Raw genomic sequence first — 16,219 nt, 5'->3', positions numbered from 1 at the left:
GGAGACGGGTGTAACAGTGAAAGTGCAAGAAATAGATGTCATGAAGGTGGATAAGTTTAAATATCTGGGATCAACCACCAAAAGCAACAGATGGTCCACAGAGAGTGGTGAAAAAGTGAGTGCAGGCAATGTCAGGGGTGATTTGTGACAGAAGGATAGCAGCAAGAGAGGGAAGGTTTACAAGATGGTATTGAGATCTGCTATGATGTATGCCATGGTCTGGAGAGAGTGGCACTAACAAAAAGACCGGAGGCCAAGCTGGAAGTGGCCGAGCTGGAGATATTAAGATTTTTAACAAGAGTGAGCAGGATGGAGTGGCAAGGATTAGAAATGAGCATATGAATCTTTCCTTTTTAAGAAAGCTGGGCTGGATCATGTCCCTTAGCTATTGTGCTATAGCCTCAGGCTTGTGGGGGATTTCCTATGATACAATGAGCATTCCTTCTCTATTTCCTTCTTGTCGCACCCAATACATTTACAAATGCATGTCATTAACTCCAGTTGTAGCATGTGGCTGCTCCTCCTTGAGCTTGGTTCTGCCAAATGTCTCTTCCTGTTAAAAGGGAGTTTTTCCTCCCCACTGTAGTCATGTGGCTGCTCATGGCTGCAGTGTGGTTATGTGATTGCTGTTAGATAGAGACCCTCTGTTGCATTGTACAATCTACTGAAATTACCTTGAGATCACTTGTTTTCTGTTAACTTGCGTTTGTGATAGATAAACTGCTACAACCTATCTTACATGTCTGTGTTAACATTCCCCCTGGGTGGCTTTGTGTATCCATTCATTTATTGTATTTTTCTGTTAGTTTTCATTTTCTTATTATTTAAGAAAACAAAACAAAAGCAACAAAAAGTGATGTGGAGCAATGGATTGTTGCTTACAGAAAGTTAACAATGGTGCCTCTATTAGGAAAGAAGTATTCCACTTCTGAATGGATGAACAAATAGATAAATTTAATATACAGTAAACTGCATACAATGCTTTCCTTACTCACAAGGGGTCGCCACAGCGGGTAGCTTTGCATATTTGAATTGCCGGAGTTTAACGCCGGATGCCCTTCCTGACGCAATTCCCAAGAGAGTTGTGTCTCCTCCCGGAATCGAAACAGCTTTCCCTTGTTAGGCAAATGTGTAATAAGGAAAACCTGTTACACTGCCCCAAGAATATACAGTACTACTGTGAAATACAGCTACTGTCCACCTTTGGGCTCTCTAACAGTCTGTCTCAGTTCTATAATGTTCTTGTATTTCCTCATAATCGATAACCAAGTCCTTTCATTTAAAATACATATTAAATTTATAAAGTCCCCCCCCACTCACATCTTACGCCAGAAATATCAAAAGTGCAATTATTAAAAGTAACTTCGATAAAAATATGAACGTGATCGCAGGTCCAGTGTTCGTTAATGATGTTCCAGTGTCTCCGCCTCTGGATGTACATGGGTCAGGGAGAGTTTACAGCAAATTCAACAGGCAGGGCGGAACTGCTGTTTGCAATGAGGAGCACGGACAGCCTGGCACATACACACGTCTAAACGGCTACGGTTAGTCTGCCAGCGTGAGAGGTTAAATCCCGAGGTTTTTTTCCCAACGATAAGGCGGACATTATCGCGGCTTGTTTAATGCTGTTCTGGAGGTGTTTGAACTTCCCTCACATTTCCCCCGACGCATTTCCACGAAGGGAGGCGGCAGCGGATCGCTCGGCAGCCATCTTTGGACCTGTCTGGGAGTGGGATCTGACTGCTCTGGCACCCCAGTTACTTGAAGGGTGGGGATTTTAACCTGTAACAATTCACAAATGTGCGCGTTATAATCGACTGACAGCGTGAAGAACCACAAGGATTTGGCGCACGAAGTTATCTCACTGGTGATGAAACGGAGGGGATACTTTTCAAATCCCAAACTGTTTTGAATTAGCGACATTCTCCACAGCGCTGAAGCCTGGCCTGTCAAAAGAGGGTGAGTTTCAGCTAACTGGCTAAGCTAACTTAGCAAACATAACAAATGTTAGCCTGCTAATTTAGCTTTTTCTGATAAGCGAGTTCTTACAGATCGCTTAATTCCACATTATCCGTGTTTATGTTCAGCTGTTTACGTCGTAAACACGACGCCAATTATGCTTGGACTGTTTCGCCATATGACACGTAACTTGGCTAACGTTAAGTTTGGTGTGTGTAGCTGACATCACACTCCCAAGGCAGAATCACTCCCAAGCTGCTGTCTCTTTATATTTCCGTCTTTTTGATGTGATTTTTTTTTTTTTAACATAACGCTTAAAACTGCTGTGGGAAAGTGGTAACTTTTAATGAAACCCAACCAAATAATCTGTGAAATTCCGGTTGTTTTGAAACTCTAGGAGGAGGAGACAGGTAAAAACGCAGCAGGTAATGCTGCGCTGCTGTTTGCCTCGCCAATCTTGGTTTGGGCAAACGTTTGATATTTTAAAGGTTTTCAGATCTATCGCCCTGATTCCTCTTGGGTAACTGGTGCCTAGTTGCCAACTAACTTAATATACTTGAAGGCATAAAGATACACTGGCTACAATGTTACAGTGCCGTTTCTGTTTGTTTTTGGGTGAAACAGACGTAAACCCTGTGTTATGTTGTGCCATAGACTGGCGTGCCAAACGGAGGTGTTTTAAATGACCTCCATTACTTTTAAATTTGTTTAATGGATTCTTCAAAGTAATGGAAACTACCTGTATTCTTTTAAGTTACTTCTAGGACATGGAAAGAAAAATGTTTTACTTTATTAAATTGCGGCGCACTTAAGAAGGCGTGCCATTGCTGCAATACCAAGATAGACAGATAATCACTAGTGAAAATGCTCAGCAGGGCCCATTCCTACCTCCCTATAGCTGCACGAACAGGAAATGCAGCGCAGTGAGGGCATACATTGGGAATTCCAGCCCTCCAGCTCTGTTGTCCTGTCCTGCTGCATTCTTGTGCATGCATTTGTGCAAGTTGGAACACCAGGGTATTTATATTGTTGTTGATCTTGTTGTTTGTGTTTGTTTGTTTTCTTTTTTTTTTTAAATGAAAGTATCAGTTATCATCATTCATTTTTGTGCTCATACGTTCACAAGTTGAAAATGCTATCATGAGATATGACAACAAAGCTCATTCATGAGAAACAATGTAGTGAAGAACAATGGCAATAAAGAGGCACAGTCCCACATGGTAATGGGGCTTTATTTCAGAGCTGTGGCTACAACTGTGTAGTATAGTGAGTTGTTCAGTGTTGTTGCGAGACAAAAGATGTCTGCTTGGAACTGGGGGCTGTTTCTCCCAGGCTGGGAAAGAAGTCTTGTGACTCTAGCGTCAGCCCTGCATCTGTTTGCAACTGATCATCTGAGCCGAGTGGACTCAGTAAACTTTTCTCGGTGATCTTTTACAGTCTACATTAGTATTACAGTAGTGAAGCTGTTTCAAAGTGATAATGAAAAGTAAAGTCTTGACCGTGGCATTGTGAGCTTAGTATAATCTTTTATTAATTTCTGTATTTTTAAAAGGCACAGACATCATGATAACCTGAAATTTAGTAGTTGATATCAATACCAGTAGAACTGCATGAGTCTCAATACCCAATTTGATGTACTTGGACATAAAATACCTTTTAATAGCATAAAGTCATTTTAAATCACTGTCATGGTGGTGGAAAACATTTAAAATTTTAACATTTTATTGATGGTTAGCCACTGCAAACATTTTGGTGCATGAGTGATTTCACAATGGCAGTGCCAGGTGTCTCTAAAAAGAAGAAGTTAGTGTAATTTAGGATAATAACACAAAGTAGTTCCACACGATACTCATACTGCCTTTTATATCAGTGAGTAGAGCCTGCGCTATTGTGGCAGCTATAGTTGTAGCCATCTTCCATGTGTAGTTTTTCCTGGGCTCATGGGTATCCTCCTCCTCCTTCATCATGTAAAGATAGCCTGGAACACTTGTAGGTGTTTGTTGCCCCCATCACTTCCAGAAGAGTCGCTACATACTCTGCCAGCGACTTTTGGCTGCTCCATTATTTCTTAAGGGGTCGCCACAGTAGACGGATCGGTATGTTTGTTTTGGCACAAATTTTACACCAAATTACCTTCCTGACACAACCTCTCCATTTATCTTTGCTTGGCTTATACTAGCTTGTGACTCCTGAAACTAAGTTTAGTGTCTCCACTCGGTTTCAAACCAGGTATCTTTTGGTGAATGTGTTACTACACGATGGAGCAATTATGGTGACGTACTAAAAAAAACGAACTGACAAAATAACTTGGTTTTTTTTTTCATAGTTTTGGTATTGGTATTGGTTGCTGGCATCATGAAAAGCTAAACATATTAACCCTCATAACCCCAGTAAAATTATACTGAGCTTTTGATATATTATGTTAATCTACACACCCTACTGTGATTATTTTTTGGTTGTTTTGATCTATTTATTTGTTTGTTTAATTTGTTTACATTCACGAGAAGGCGGTGCACTTGACTGCTTCCAGTAAGAGACCACTTATGAAAAGGCACACTGCTTTTCAGATGTCATTTTCCCACATGGTGTGAATCACAACAAATAATTTATTTTAATTGTAATGAATGTTTCTGTTGTGGATATTCCAAAGTCAGGGCAAAGGAAAACTAAGCCATTAGTGTGGTATGACACCACTTTGAATAAGTGGTTTTAAACAATACTTTTAATAAACTAATAAATATAACCTTTGAATAAACTTTTTTTTTTGCTGAACAAACCCTTTAATCACTTTTAGGAAGATGCATGTACACTGTTTGCTGCATTTGAGGATGTGTTTTCCAAGTACCTGCAGGTTTAACCAGTCGTCCCGTCACTGGAATGCTGAGTTTTCCTTCAGTCATTAACACTGTGAAGGTGCTCAATTTCTCTTCCACGTTCAGGCTGGAGATAGGCAGCTCTCAGGCACTTCTTTGTATCCTCCTCACATCTTTCTGTGTACACACCAGTCACTGAAGGTGTGAGGCCAGTTTTGTTGGGACATGGCCCACTGATTTCATTGCTGTGGTTACTATGGAAACAGGAGACTTATCTCTTGCTACCTCAGGATTTCTGACATCATGGTTAAGTTCATGCTTTGTTTAGCCTTCTCGTGCCCACGTTATTAGGCATGTCTGTTGCTCATCCGAACAACCAAAAGCTTTCTTTCTTATATAGCCTTCTAATATGATATAATCAGTGTTATTCAGTATTATTAGTAATGTAGCGTTTATGTGAATCTTACTTCACAACATCCACATTTCCTTTTCTTGTAGTGTGCTGTGCTTCACTGCTGTCCATACAGTGTTGCTGTAGCTTTCTAATTTAGAATAGCAATGCATGTATACATCTCTGCTAGTGTGTTTACTCTTGTTTTTTTTCTTGTATTTTCAGTTCTGAACACATATGAAACCACTGTCCTGCAGATGAGTCATCAGTGGGGGCTTTCACGTCGCTGTCGCAGACCCAGATAGTTCCTGGCGGCAGCGGCATTGCCCCCGACCCCTAATTATGCCCAATAACAGTCGGGCGGGGAACCTCAAGGACCCCGAAATTGCTGAACTCTTCTTCAAGGAGGACCCGGAAAAGCTCTTTACGGATCTTCATGAAATTGGACATGGCAGCTTTGGTGCTGTATATTTTGTGAGTATTTAACAACACATGCATACAGACCTACCCACAAATCGATTAGATGCGTGTAATGGATTTAAAGGTTTTAATACAGCATATATTGCACAGATATTACGCCTAACCTTTGCTTATGTTAGTCAGCTTAGAGAGAACGGATTACCATAATGTTGTTCCCATGTTGCCCCAACATGTCTGCTTGTAGCTGTTGCGCATGTGACTTAATACAGATTGGCTCAGGTATCATAATATCACAATGGGGCTTTTTAATGTTAATTTTTCAAAGCACAAAGATATAATTTAATCTTTACAGTTTCATAATGCAAAGTTAATTAACAAAGCTATATTCAAGTAGGACCTTTATTATATTGCCTTATTTATGTCATCGTAGCTTAAATCACAAAAATCTTGACAATCAGTTTTATGTAATGTGTTTATTATTCAGGCACGGGACGTGCAGACAAATGATGTGGTGGCCATCAAGAAGATGTCATATAGTGGGAAGCAATCCAGTGAGGTATGATAACCTCAACTGTTCTATATTAAGTTAATAAACTGTTTACTCATGAATGCTACTTGTTCTTGCTGTAACAGTCCTTTTGTGGTTTTACTGTTGTCCCAGAAATGGCAAGACATAATCAAAGAAGTGAAATTCCTGCAACGAATACAACACCCAAACACCATAGAGTACAAAGGATGCTACCTACGAGAGCACACTGCATGGGTGAGGTTCTACAACATTGTGTTAATGATGATGATGATCTTGATGTAAGACTTAATATTTATTAATTATTTAAGGGCCAAATATAAATTCACACAAAGCACTTCTGATTTCCTTACAGCTGGTAATGGAGTATTGCCTTGGCTCTGCTTCCGATTTGTTAGAAGGTGAGTTGAAAACTTTGGAAAAAATTACATTCTTGTATTTGCCATTTTATCCCCATCACCCTTTTTCTTGATCACCTATGACACATCTTCTTCAGTTCACAAGAAACCTCTGCAGGAAGTTGAAATAGCTGCAATTACACATGGTGCTCTTCAAGGTTTGGCTTATCTTCACTCCCAAAACATGATTCACCGGTGAGTGTTTCAAGTTTTTTAGGAGTATGCTGTGCACAGATTGCTTTTGCCCTCAAGCACTGTGTCTTCTGCGTCTTGCTATAACCATTTCCTCTCATGTGTTTGACAGAGATATCAAGGCAGGAAACATCTTGCTGACAGAGCCAGGGCAGGTAAAACTAGCAGATTTTGGCTCTGCTTCCATCGCCTGTCCTGCAAACTCCTTTGTTGGGACTCCATATTGGTAAGTTTCAAAACATCTTACTATAATCATTTATGTATATATGTCTGCATATACCCTATCCTCCTTCTTAACAGATGGCCAATCTCTTTACAAGAACATTGTCACATATTAAACATAATTAACATCTATATGTGAAAAAAAACTTCTAAATCCCAATTCTTTTGAGTTTCGTATTTATCGAAAGTCCTCTGCAAATGCAATGCTGTTTTCTCAGTTTGCATTTGTTTCACATGTCCCATTCAATATGCATATATGTAACTTGGAGTTCCCGAAAATTTGTATCTGTGGTTTTATTCAAGTTTTCACTAAATATGGAAAGAAATGCTGCCAGACTAATGTTAATGCTACTTTCACACTGCGACCAGCCAAGTTACCAGTGGCCAATCATGGCCAGCGATATTGTCACCACATCCTGGATAAAGTGTCGCTGCGTCGACCTGAACAAAGTTGAGGCCAACTCAATTTTTACTTGTTGAGATTCAGATCCCTCACACAGCGACAGCTGTCAGGTGCCCATTTGCAGCTTCCCATCACTGCCTTCCACTGGAAAATGAACTGTAGCCAAGTGGGGGTTTTTGTTGTTGTTGTTGTTGTTTTGTTTTTTTTACTGCCAGTGTTACCACAGGATAAATGTGTTTGTCAAACCACCTGCATATTTTTTTATATAGTATATTAAACCATCATTTACAAGTTAGCATTGTGACTGTGATGCCTTCTTTTCTTTTTCTTTTTTCTTTTTTTTCAGGATGGCCCCAGAAGTAATTTTAGCTATGGATGAAGGTCAATATGACGGAAAGGTGGATATTTGGTCTATGGGTATAACCTGCATTGAATTAGGTATGTCCTAGCTCCTTTGCTGTTGCATTGTTAGAATTCACACATCTGTTTTTATACTTTAATTAACTGCTCACAGTCAGCAGCAGTTTTTCTCACACCATTAGGTTCATTCAATTACTGACTAATGTGGCTTTTTCTTCTTTCACCCTCACTTTCCTTGTATGCATTTCTTAATGTAACCTGTTTCTTGGTTCATAGCTGAGAGGAAGCCGCCACTCTTTAACATGAATGCAATGAGTGCCTTATACCATATAGCACAGAATGACAGCCCCACACTGCAGTCTAGTGAATGGTGAGTTTAGAATTGGATCCATATTTTGCTTTTCAAATTGAATAATGTCTATTTATTATTGATTTTGTTCTTCTATATTCTAAACTTTGTTCTTTCTCACAACTGTAGGACGGATTATTTCCGAAACTTTGTAGATTCTTGCCTTCAGAAATTACCCCAGGATAGGCCAAACTCTGAGGAGCTCCTAAAGGTAATCAATCAAAAACAATTGTGACCGATTGTTTATTCGTTGTGATGAATCCTTATAGACACATTAAAATTCATGAATTTAATGCAAGATGGCTTTTCTGTTGCTCTTCTAGCATGCATTTGTCCAGCGTGAACGACCTGAATCGGTTTTAATAGACTTGATAAACCGGACAAAGGATGCAGTACGGGAGCTAGACAATCTGCAGTATCGCAAGATGAAGAAGATCTTGTTTCAGGAAGTCCACAATGGCCCAACAACACAAGATGAAGAGGAGGTCTGTTTGAAATTGTGTTAACCCCTCCTTGCTTGCCTCTCTGCCTTTCATACTATTGTGTCCTCTGACACAAGACGTGTTGTAATCTTGTTACTTTCTACTTTATTTTACTTTTAGGAGCCAGAACCAAGTGTGAGTAGGACGGGTACAGTGAACAGTGTGGGGAGCAACCAATCCATCCCCAGTATGTCAATCAGTGCCAGTTCGCAGAGCAGCTCTGTTAATAGTTTAACAGATGCAGGTGATGACAAAAGTGAGGCAGACATTGAAGGGGACCACACAGTAATGTCCAACAGCTCTGTCATACATGTCAAACAAGTAAGACATCTTTTTTTCACTTTTCATTATTGAGTGTTTTTAGTATTATTCTCACTGGAGGTATTGTTTAGATTGGTTCTAAATAGCCTGCAATGTCTGTGTTGTTGTGCACCTTTTAGGGAGAAGAGACATGTAACCAAGATTTACAGACTCACAACCAGCCAACTGAGCGGCAGTCCCCTCCTCCACACACGCCACGGCCAAGAAGAAACCGTGAACACTTTGCCACAATACGCACAGCTTCAGTGGTAATGATGCTGTCATTTCATTTGTACATCATTGTTAAAGAACTGTTTAATATCTCAGATAACCATGCATATACCTGCTGGGTGTTTCTGTGATTGTAAAAAGGCAAAAATATTTTCACCCAGTGTCCTTGTGATTATTGGAAACTTTTACCTTAAGGCTAGCAATATATTTTTTCATGTAATCATCAGAAGTGTTTTGAACACGCTTGCAATTAAATCTATTCGCAATACTTGTGTGCCTTATAAACTTCATGTCTAATGATAAGTATTTTGTCTTGTGTTTGCTAGCTCACTCGCCAGATTAAGGAGCATGAGCAAGATTCTGAGTTAAGGGAGCAGATATTAGGCTACAAGCGCATGAGGCGACAGCATCAAAAACAGCTGATGGCTCTGGAAAACAAGCTGAAGACTGAAATGGATGAGAACAGACTCCGTCTGGACAAGGAGCTGGAGAATCAGAGGAATAGCTTTGCCCAAGAGATGGAGAAACTGATAAAGAAACACCAGGCGTCCATGGAGAAAGATGTATGCTTTCAGCTTCTAATTGATCATTAAATGTTACCATTCACTCACTGTTATTGTGCATAGAGAAAACTGATTATATTTGTTTCTTTATCAGGCAAAAACCTTTAGCAATGATGAAAAGAAGTTTCAGCAACACATCCAGAGTCAACAGAAAAAAGAGCTCAACAGTTTTCTTGAAAACCAGAAACGGGAATACAAACTTCGCAAGGAGCAACTTAAAGAGGCAGGCAGATTTATTTACATTTTATTGTTATGGTGCCGTTGATGTTACAGACGCACAAATACATATAGATTTCTTTTTTCTTTTTAAACTAGCAGTTAGTAAACATTAATCAGTATAAATTAAGTTTTGGTAGTGACCTTCAATCTATTATTACTTTAGGAATTGAATGAAAACCAGTCAACTCCCAAGAAAGAAAAGCAGGAGTGGTTGTCAAAACAGAAGGAGAACTTCCAAAACTATCAAGCAGAAGAAGAGGCCAATTTACAGCGCAGACAGAGGCAGTATCTGGAACTAGAATGCCGCAGGTTCAAAAGGAGGATTTTGACTACTCGCCACAGAATCGAAAAGGATCTATTGCGAGAGGTCTGTACCTTTCTCTACCACTATACTGTTGAACAGCATGTTACAAATATTAAGTAATCCACAAACTAAAATTGGTCTGTTGTTCTGGAAGTAATTTTATCTTGTCACTGTTGTTTATCTCTATTTGGACATCATTAGGAGCTAAGCAAGCGTCAAACCCAGAAGGACTTGGAACATGCTATGCTTCTCCGGCACCACGAGTCCATGCAAGAGTTGGAGTTCCGCCAGCTTAACAATATCCAAAAGACGAGGGCTGAGCTGATCCGACTACAGCACCAGACGGAGCTTACCAATCAGCAGGAGTACAACAAGCGAAGGGAGAGAGAACTCAGACGCAAACATGCTATGGAGGTTCGCCAGCAACCCAAGAGTCTCAAGGTCAGGAAAAGTTTCTGAGCATGGGTGTATATTAAATATTCAGACACTGATTTTAGTAAAAGTGCTTGTCTAGGCACTATTTGAATTATACTTCATCATGCTTGGGTCAGGACTAGCTGAAAAACAGATGCACAGATTTTGGAATAAAATGTCAGCCTCAGAATCAGGAGTGCCCAGCTTATACTTCTTGATATTGTACCTTTTTAATTTAAAAAAAACAAACTGAATAGACCGTAACCCAGAGTTACTTTAATGTAGCGCTTTGTTTTCAGGTTGTACTTCCTCACTTTAAAGCATGCTACCTGTTATCTGTAGACTTAATGTATATATTAATGGGGTTTTTTTAGTTGGGAAGTATAGTGCATAAAGTATTTACTCCTTTCTCTACAATCTAGTCCAAAGAGCTACAGATCAAGAAGCAGTTCCAGGACACATGCAAGATCCAGACTAGGCAGTACAAAGCACTGAGGAACCATCTGCTGGAGACGACACCAAAGTCAGAGCACAAAGCTGTCCTTAAACGGCTGAAGCAAGAGCAGCACCGCAAACTTGCCATTTTGGCCGAGCAGTATGACCACTCTATCAATGAAATGCTTTCTACTCAGGCGGTGAGTCTGGTAAAACTGTAAGACTGTTAGTCTCTTACCTGTAGAGGATATGGCCACATCAGTAATAATTGAGTATATGTTTTACTGCTTGGATCCTGAATGTGATCTCCTCTCTGGTGTTAGCTTCGTCTGGACGAGACTCAGGAGGCTCAGTGCCAAGCCCTACGAATGCAGCTACAGCAAGAGCTGGAGCTTCTCAACGCCTACCAGAGCAAGATCAAGATGCAGACAGATGCCCAACATGAGCGTGAAAAGAAAGATCTGGAGCAGAGGGTGTCACTCCGAAGGGCCCTGCTGGAAACAAAGGTTCTCCACCATAAATTATGTTCACGTTAAGATTTACATTTATATTTTCTTAAGCTACTGAGTCTCAGAGTTTGGATGTAAAGGGACAAAATGCTCCTACCTTCAGTTATTCCAGTTTGATTTACATGCAATGTGGGTGAAGTAGTGATGGGATTTACATGAGGTCAGTGGCCTTCTCGTCATTATAATGATAAAAGAGTTCATTTGTCCAGCCATACGAGCTGCAACATGATTAAAATGAAAGAAAGGGAAACCAATAATGTCCACTGTGTACATGTTTACTATATACCTTTTAAACAGGTTAAAAAAGGGGGGGGAACTATGGTATAGTAGAGAGTGTCCTGGTATTTTAAGAGTCCTGAACATTACTTTAGTTGCCATGTTTTTAAGCCATAACAATATTGTGACCAGTTTAATATGAATTTCATTTTTTCCTCCTTTTCTTCTATAGATTGAGGAAGAGATGCAGTCCTTGCAGAATGAATGCTCAGAGCGAATCCAGAGCGTGCTGGAACGCCAAGCCAGAGAAGTTGAGGCTTTTGACTCTGAGAGTATGCGCCTGGGCTTTAGCAACATGGTGCTATCAAACATCTCTCCAGAGGCCATGGGCAATAACTTTCCCGGGGCTCAAGTAAGTTGGTGTCACCAGCAGCAGCAGCACCCATCTGGAAGCTCTCAAGGTGCACACTGGGGCAGCAGCAGCTCAGGTGCAGGGTTCAGTCACCAAGGCAGTCACCATCGATATCACTCTAGTCCAGGAGGGGCATCTATGCAGCATGGCTGGGGACAGGGCATACAGGGAGGAGGGGATTCGACACCATGGGGCCACCCATCAGCTGGAGTTCTGGGCGCACGCACTAGTGGTATTCAGAACAGCCCCCAGGGGATGGGAAGGACACCCTCGGGAGGGCACAGTGAGCAGGGAATGAGCAGGAGCACCAGTGTGACCTCTCAAATATCTAACGGGTCCCACCTCTCCTACACATAGATCCCTCATCAGCCATGGAGTCAAGAATCCAATTGCGGGGAATCTAAAAACACATCAAGGCAGAGCTCTACTGCTCTGTCTCTCTCAGACACTACCCCACCATTTACCATTTCTCCCATGTACAGATGTGGATGTGTGATGAAATAAATGTTGCTCAGGTCAAAAGGGCTGGAAAAAGCACAGCCCACCCTCACGGCAGTTTATCGGCACACATACAGATCCTTAAAATTTATGTTACATAAGCAGTTTGAGTGTCAATATGTTACTTTCATTTGTGTTAGTTACAGTTCTCTCCTAAGGAGGATTTAAAAAAATAAATAAATAAACAAACAAAAAAAAAACATAAGTTTGTGCTATTCACAGCCATTGCTCTCATTTTGCACATGAAACACTGTTAAAAGCCTTTGACATGTGTTAACTTTGTCCTTTTTTAAATGTATCAAACAATCACAGAACTGATTTTATTCAGGACCTCCCTTCACTCTCCCCATTCGTATTCAGATATACACTGGGCAATTGTTTGATGGTGGTTACAAACGCAGCAGAGTGGAAGATGCTTGTGATGCCAGCCTGCTGTAATGGTCATCATGATGACTTCGATTCCTCTTATCTTAGTTTTATTTCCTCTACCAAAACGAAACATTACAGATTCAGAGCCAAATAATCTAGTCTTAACTGTTTCACACATATGCTACAACTATCCTACAGTGCCTTTTTAACCTATGATAACTGAAATTAGTCTCAGATCTTTATAGTTTAAGTTTCCTTCATCCATTTCTTATCAGTGTTAGCTTCTTTTGTTTAGCCTATTTTAGCAGGTTTTCAGACATTTTCCTCAGATTCAGTACAGTTGGTTTAAGTCCTATGTATGTCGAGAAACAGAACATTACTGGTGCATATCTGCAACCAGTTTTCATGCCTTCACATGGTACTTGAGGGGGAAACCCCTGCGTTACAGAGAGTGTCACTGTACATGTTCTCAGAAGGAATTGTGACTTATTGGCCTTCATAAAGAATCCTAATATACATCTGTTTATTTTTATTAGTGCCTTTTAAAACTGCTGCCTTGTTCAAAGCACTTTATATAACTAAATGTGTGTGAAATTTAATAGTTGACTTCTTTTCACAAAGCACCTGGTGAGTGATCATTGGTACGCATGTTGTTAAGTTTAGGAGTCAGACTTAGATGTGCTGTGATCCATTTTCTTTTTTTCTTTAGAGCAATTTCCCAAGTACAGAGTACAACTACACCCAATACAATTGTAACTAAGGAGATTGCCAGTCAGTGAAGCTATGGCTGTTGTTGCTCACAGTTGTGTTTATGTTAAATTCCAAGTGAATAGAATATGTGAGGATGGTGCTTTTTTGTTGTGTGTGCGTATGTTTTGACTAGAGTTTCTATGAAGTGATGTGAGTAAACTGGAGAGTTTATTATGGCAGGCAGGAAGTTAGGGTTAATTGTCATGACCATAACAGCAGGCTTGGCACAACTAAATATGAAAACACTGGGCCCAAGTAAGCAACACTAATAATTTAAAAGGTGCTAAGTTAATAATGTTACACCAAGTCATTGAACCCCAAAACTTGGGTGACTGAATCGAGCACACGCTTGCATTTTGACGTTGTAGCATGTAAAACTTGGTCAGTGCACAGTTGCACAAAAAACACAAGCCAAGTGCGAAATATATGTGGCAAAAAACACTTCCTTTCCTCCTCTGAATTATGTCCATGTCTGCATTCTTCCTCTCTTTCTCTCTCTCCAGTTCGTAGTTAATGAGGTATCGCTGGAGAAGTATGTTCCCATTTTACCTTTTAACAGCCTCTCCATTCAAGTGAGACTTGGCATTTTGACACTGAGAATATAAAACACTTTAAAGATAATTCTCTGGAGTTGGCAAAAGTGACTGCTCCTCCTCACAAAGCTGGAATTTATGTGTGTGTATGCGTGTGTATGGTTTTTTTTGTTTTTGTTTTTAATTGCAGGAATTTTAAATGTAAAGCCACATTTTAAGAAAATAATTTCTAAAAACTGACAGACTACAGTGACATGTGTAAACCTTTCACGCTCAGAGTTTAGGTGTTAAGTTGTGTGGACATATCTCAATGTTACGCTTGGTTTGTGTACACTGACAAATTGCCTTTACTATCATCTTTAAATACCACTCGTTTAGTCACCATCTCTGAGTATTGCCACTGCGGAGTTAGTTCTCTGTCACTGCACACATTTGACCATTTGTCTCCATTCCACTCTGATTCAGAGCCACCCTTTCAGATGCTGGCTCTTTCTGAATGTTGTTTGTTGCTCTATTCCTATCATATTTGAGGACACACAAAAATGCTGGGATATTTTTCTTTCTAGGTGGGATTTTAACTTTCATTATGTATATATTCTGCCTAGAAAGTATGCATTGTATCAAGTTACATATGGTTTGGTCCTGAAACTTTTTTTTTTCTGTTATGCCAACTGATTAGTTCCAGCTACTGTAACAAAACAGGTTGTAGTCATCTTTTTTTTTTTCCTTTTTTTTTTTTTTTTTGAGTTATTCATGTTGTAAAGAAGATGAGAATGTATTTATCTTTATTGGATTGTTACTATATTCATAGGCCACAGCCAAGAGTTTGAATGTTAGGTCAATCAGACCTCACATAGATGCCAACTTTGTTTATGCAGACACATTTTGTTCACTTTTGTGTGATAGTTTTGTGTGAGGGAACCTGGATTTTGTTATCAGTCGAAAGACTTCTCCACCAGCCTGGATTTGATTTTGTTTTGTTTTATTTGTTTGACTTTAACTTTCAGATATTTCTCCTACTGACTGAAAGCATGTAGGATACTGAATGAGAATCAGCGACAGAAAATAGCGATCCTTTTTATGGTCCAACACTGTGCCATACCTTAGTTGCCAAGCCCAGATACCACTGCATTTGTTTCATCTCCATGGTTGTAACCTATCATTGGGCTGACCACATGTAATGTATGAAACAAAACAACAAGGTTCTGGTCTAGTGGCCAAAGTAAAAAGGCTTGAAAAGATGATGGGGTGACAGGCAAATTCTGAAAAAGATATTGCATTTCTTTGAAGATGTCAGTATTGTTTGCCACATTACCACTACAACTTATAACCTATAATAAAATGTATAGATGGTGGAACTTGTTATTGAATGTCAGAGAGATTATGAAGATACTACATAAGATATGGTAAAGTACAAAAAGTGGATTTAAATTGTGTACAAATATTGATAAGCAGAATTAAAAATAAGATCAAATTTACTATATTGTTTGTATTGTATTTACTATTGTGTGGGCAGAGGGATATTGAACAGAAATCAGCTGTAATAAAGTAATTTTAGTATGGCTTACTTTGTGGTTGTGTCTTTTTTTTAATGTATTTTGCTTCAATGATCACATTAAACACATTTATTTATTTATTTTTAAAAGCCATGATCAAGTGGAAATGAATAAGGCTGATTCCATGAACAGAAACTGTTTAAAAGTACCCAGGTTGGAACCCTGTTGACTGCATTAATTGAACCAAAGATTCAACAAGGTGCTGGAAACATTCCTCAGATTTTGGTCTTGATAGCATCACAAAGTTGCCTCTGATTTGTCGACTACACACATCCGTGATGCAAGTCTCCTGTTCCGTCACATCGCAAAGGTGCCCTGATTGTGTTTGGCTGGAGGTCATATGAGTACAGTAATCCCTTTGTAATGGTCATTGATCCAGATTTTTGACATGGAAC

The 16,219-nt window shown here is 39.7% G+C and overlaps 1 protein-coding gene across 1 annotated transcript; it reads left to right on the top strand.

The window, feature by feature from the left end:
- The first annotated feature begins 1,436 nt into the window (after positions 1 to 1,436).
- Positions 1,437 to 15,835, top strand: taok1a (TAO kinase 1a). The gene is made up of 20 exons (XM_003440259.5): positions 1,437 to 1,959; positions 5,389 to 5,637; positions 6,068 to 6,139; positions 6,245 to 6,346; positions 6,465 to 6,510; positions 6,606 to 6,702; positions 6,812 to 6,925; positions 7,671 to 7,762; positions 7,961 to 8,054; positions 8,163 to 8,244; positions 8,357 to 8,518; positions 8,636 to 8,836; positions 8,956 to 9,084; positions 9,373 to 9,609; positions 9,704 to 9,832; positions 9,992 to 10,195; positions 10,334 to 10,573; positions 10,969 to 11,181; positions 11,305 to 11,487; positions 11,939 to 15,835. The coding sequence occupies exons 2-20, from the start codon at positions 5,506 to 5,508 to the stop codon at positions 12,473 to 12,475; spliced, it is 3,066 nt and encodes a 1,021-aa protein (XP_003440307.1). The 5' UTR covers positions 1,437 to 1,959; positions 5,389 to 5,505; the 3' UTR covers positions 12,476 to 15,835.
- Positions 15,836 to 16,219: the final 384 nt, after the last annotated feature.

The sequence above is a fragment of the Oreochromis niloticus genome, linkage group LG14 (genome assembly GCF_001858045.2).
Source record: "Oreochromis niloticus isolate F11D_XX linkage group LG14, O_niloticus_UMD_NMBU, whole genome shotgun sequence".
Lineage (NCBI taxonomy): Eukaryota > Metazoa > Chordata > Actinopteri > Cichliformes > Cichlidae > Oreochromis > Oreochromis niloticus.
This window is presented reverse-complemented; position numbering and strand designations above follow the sequence as displayed.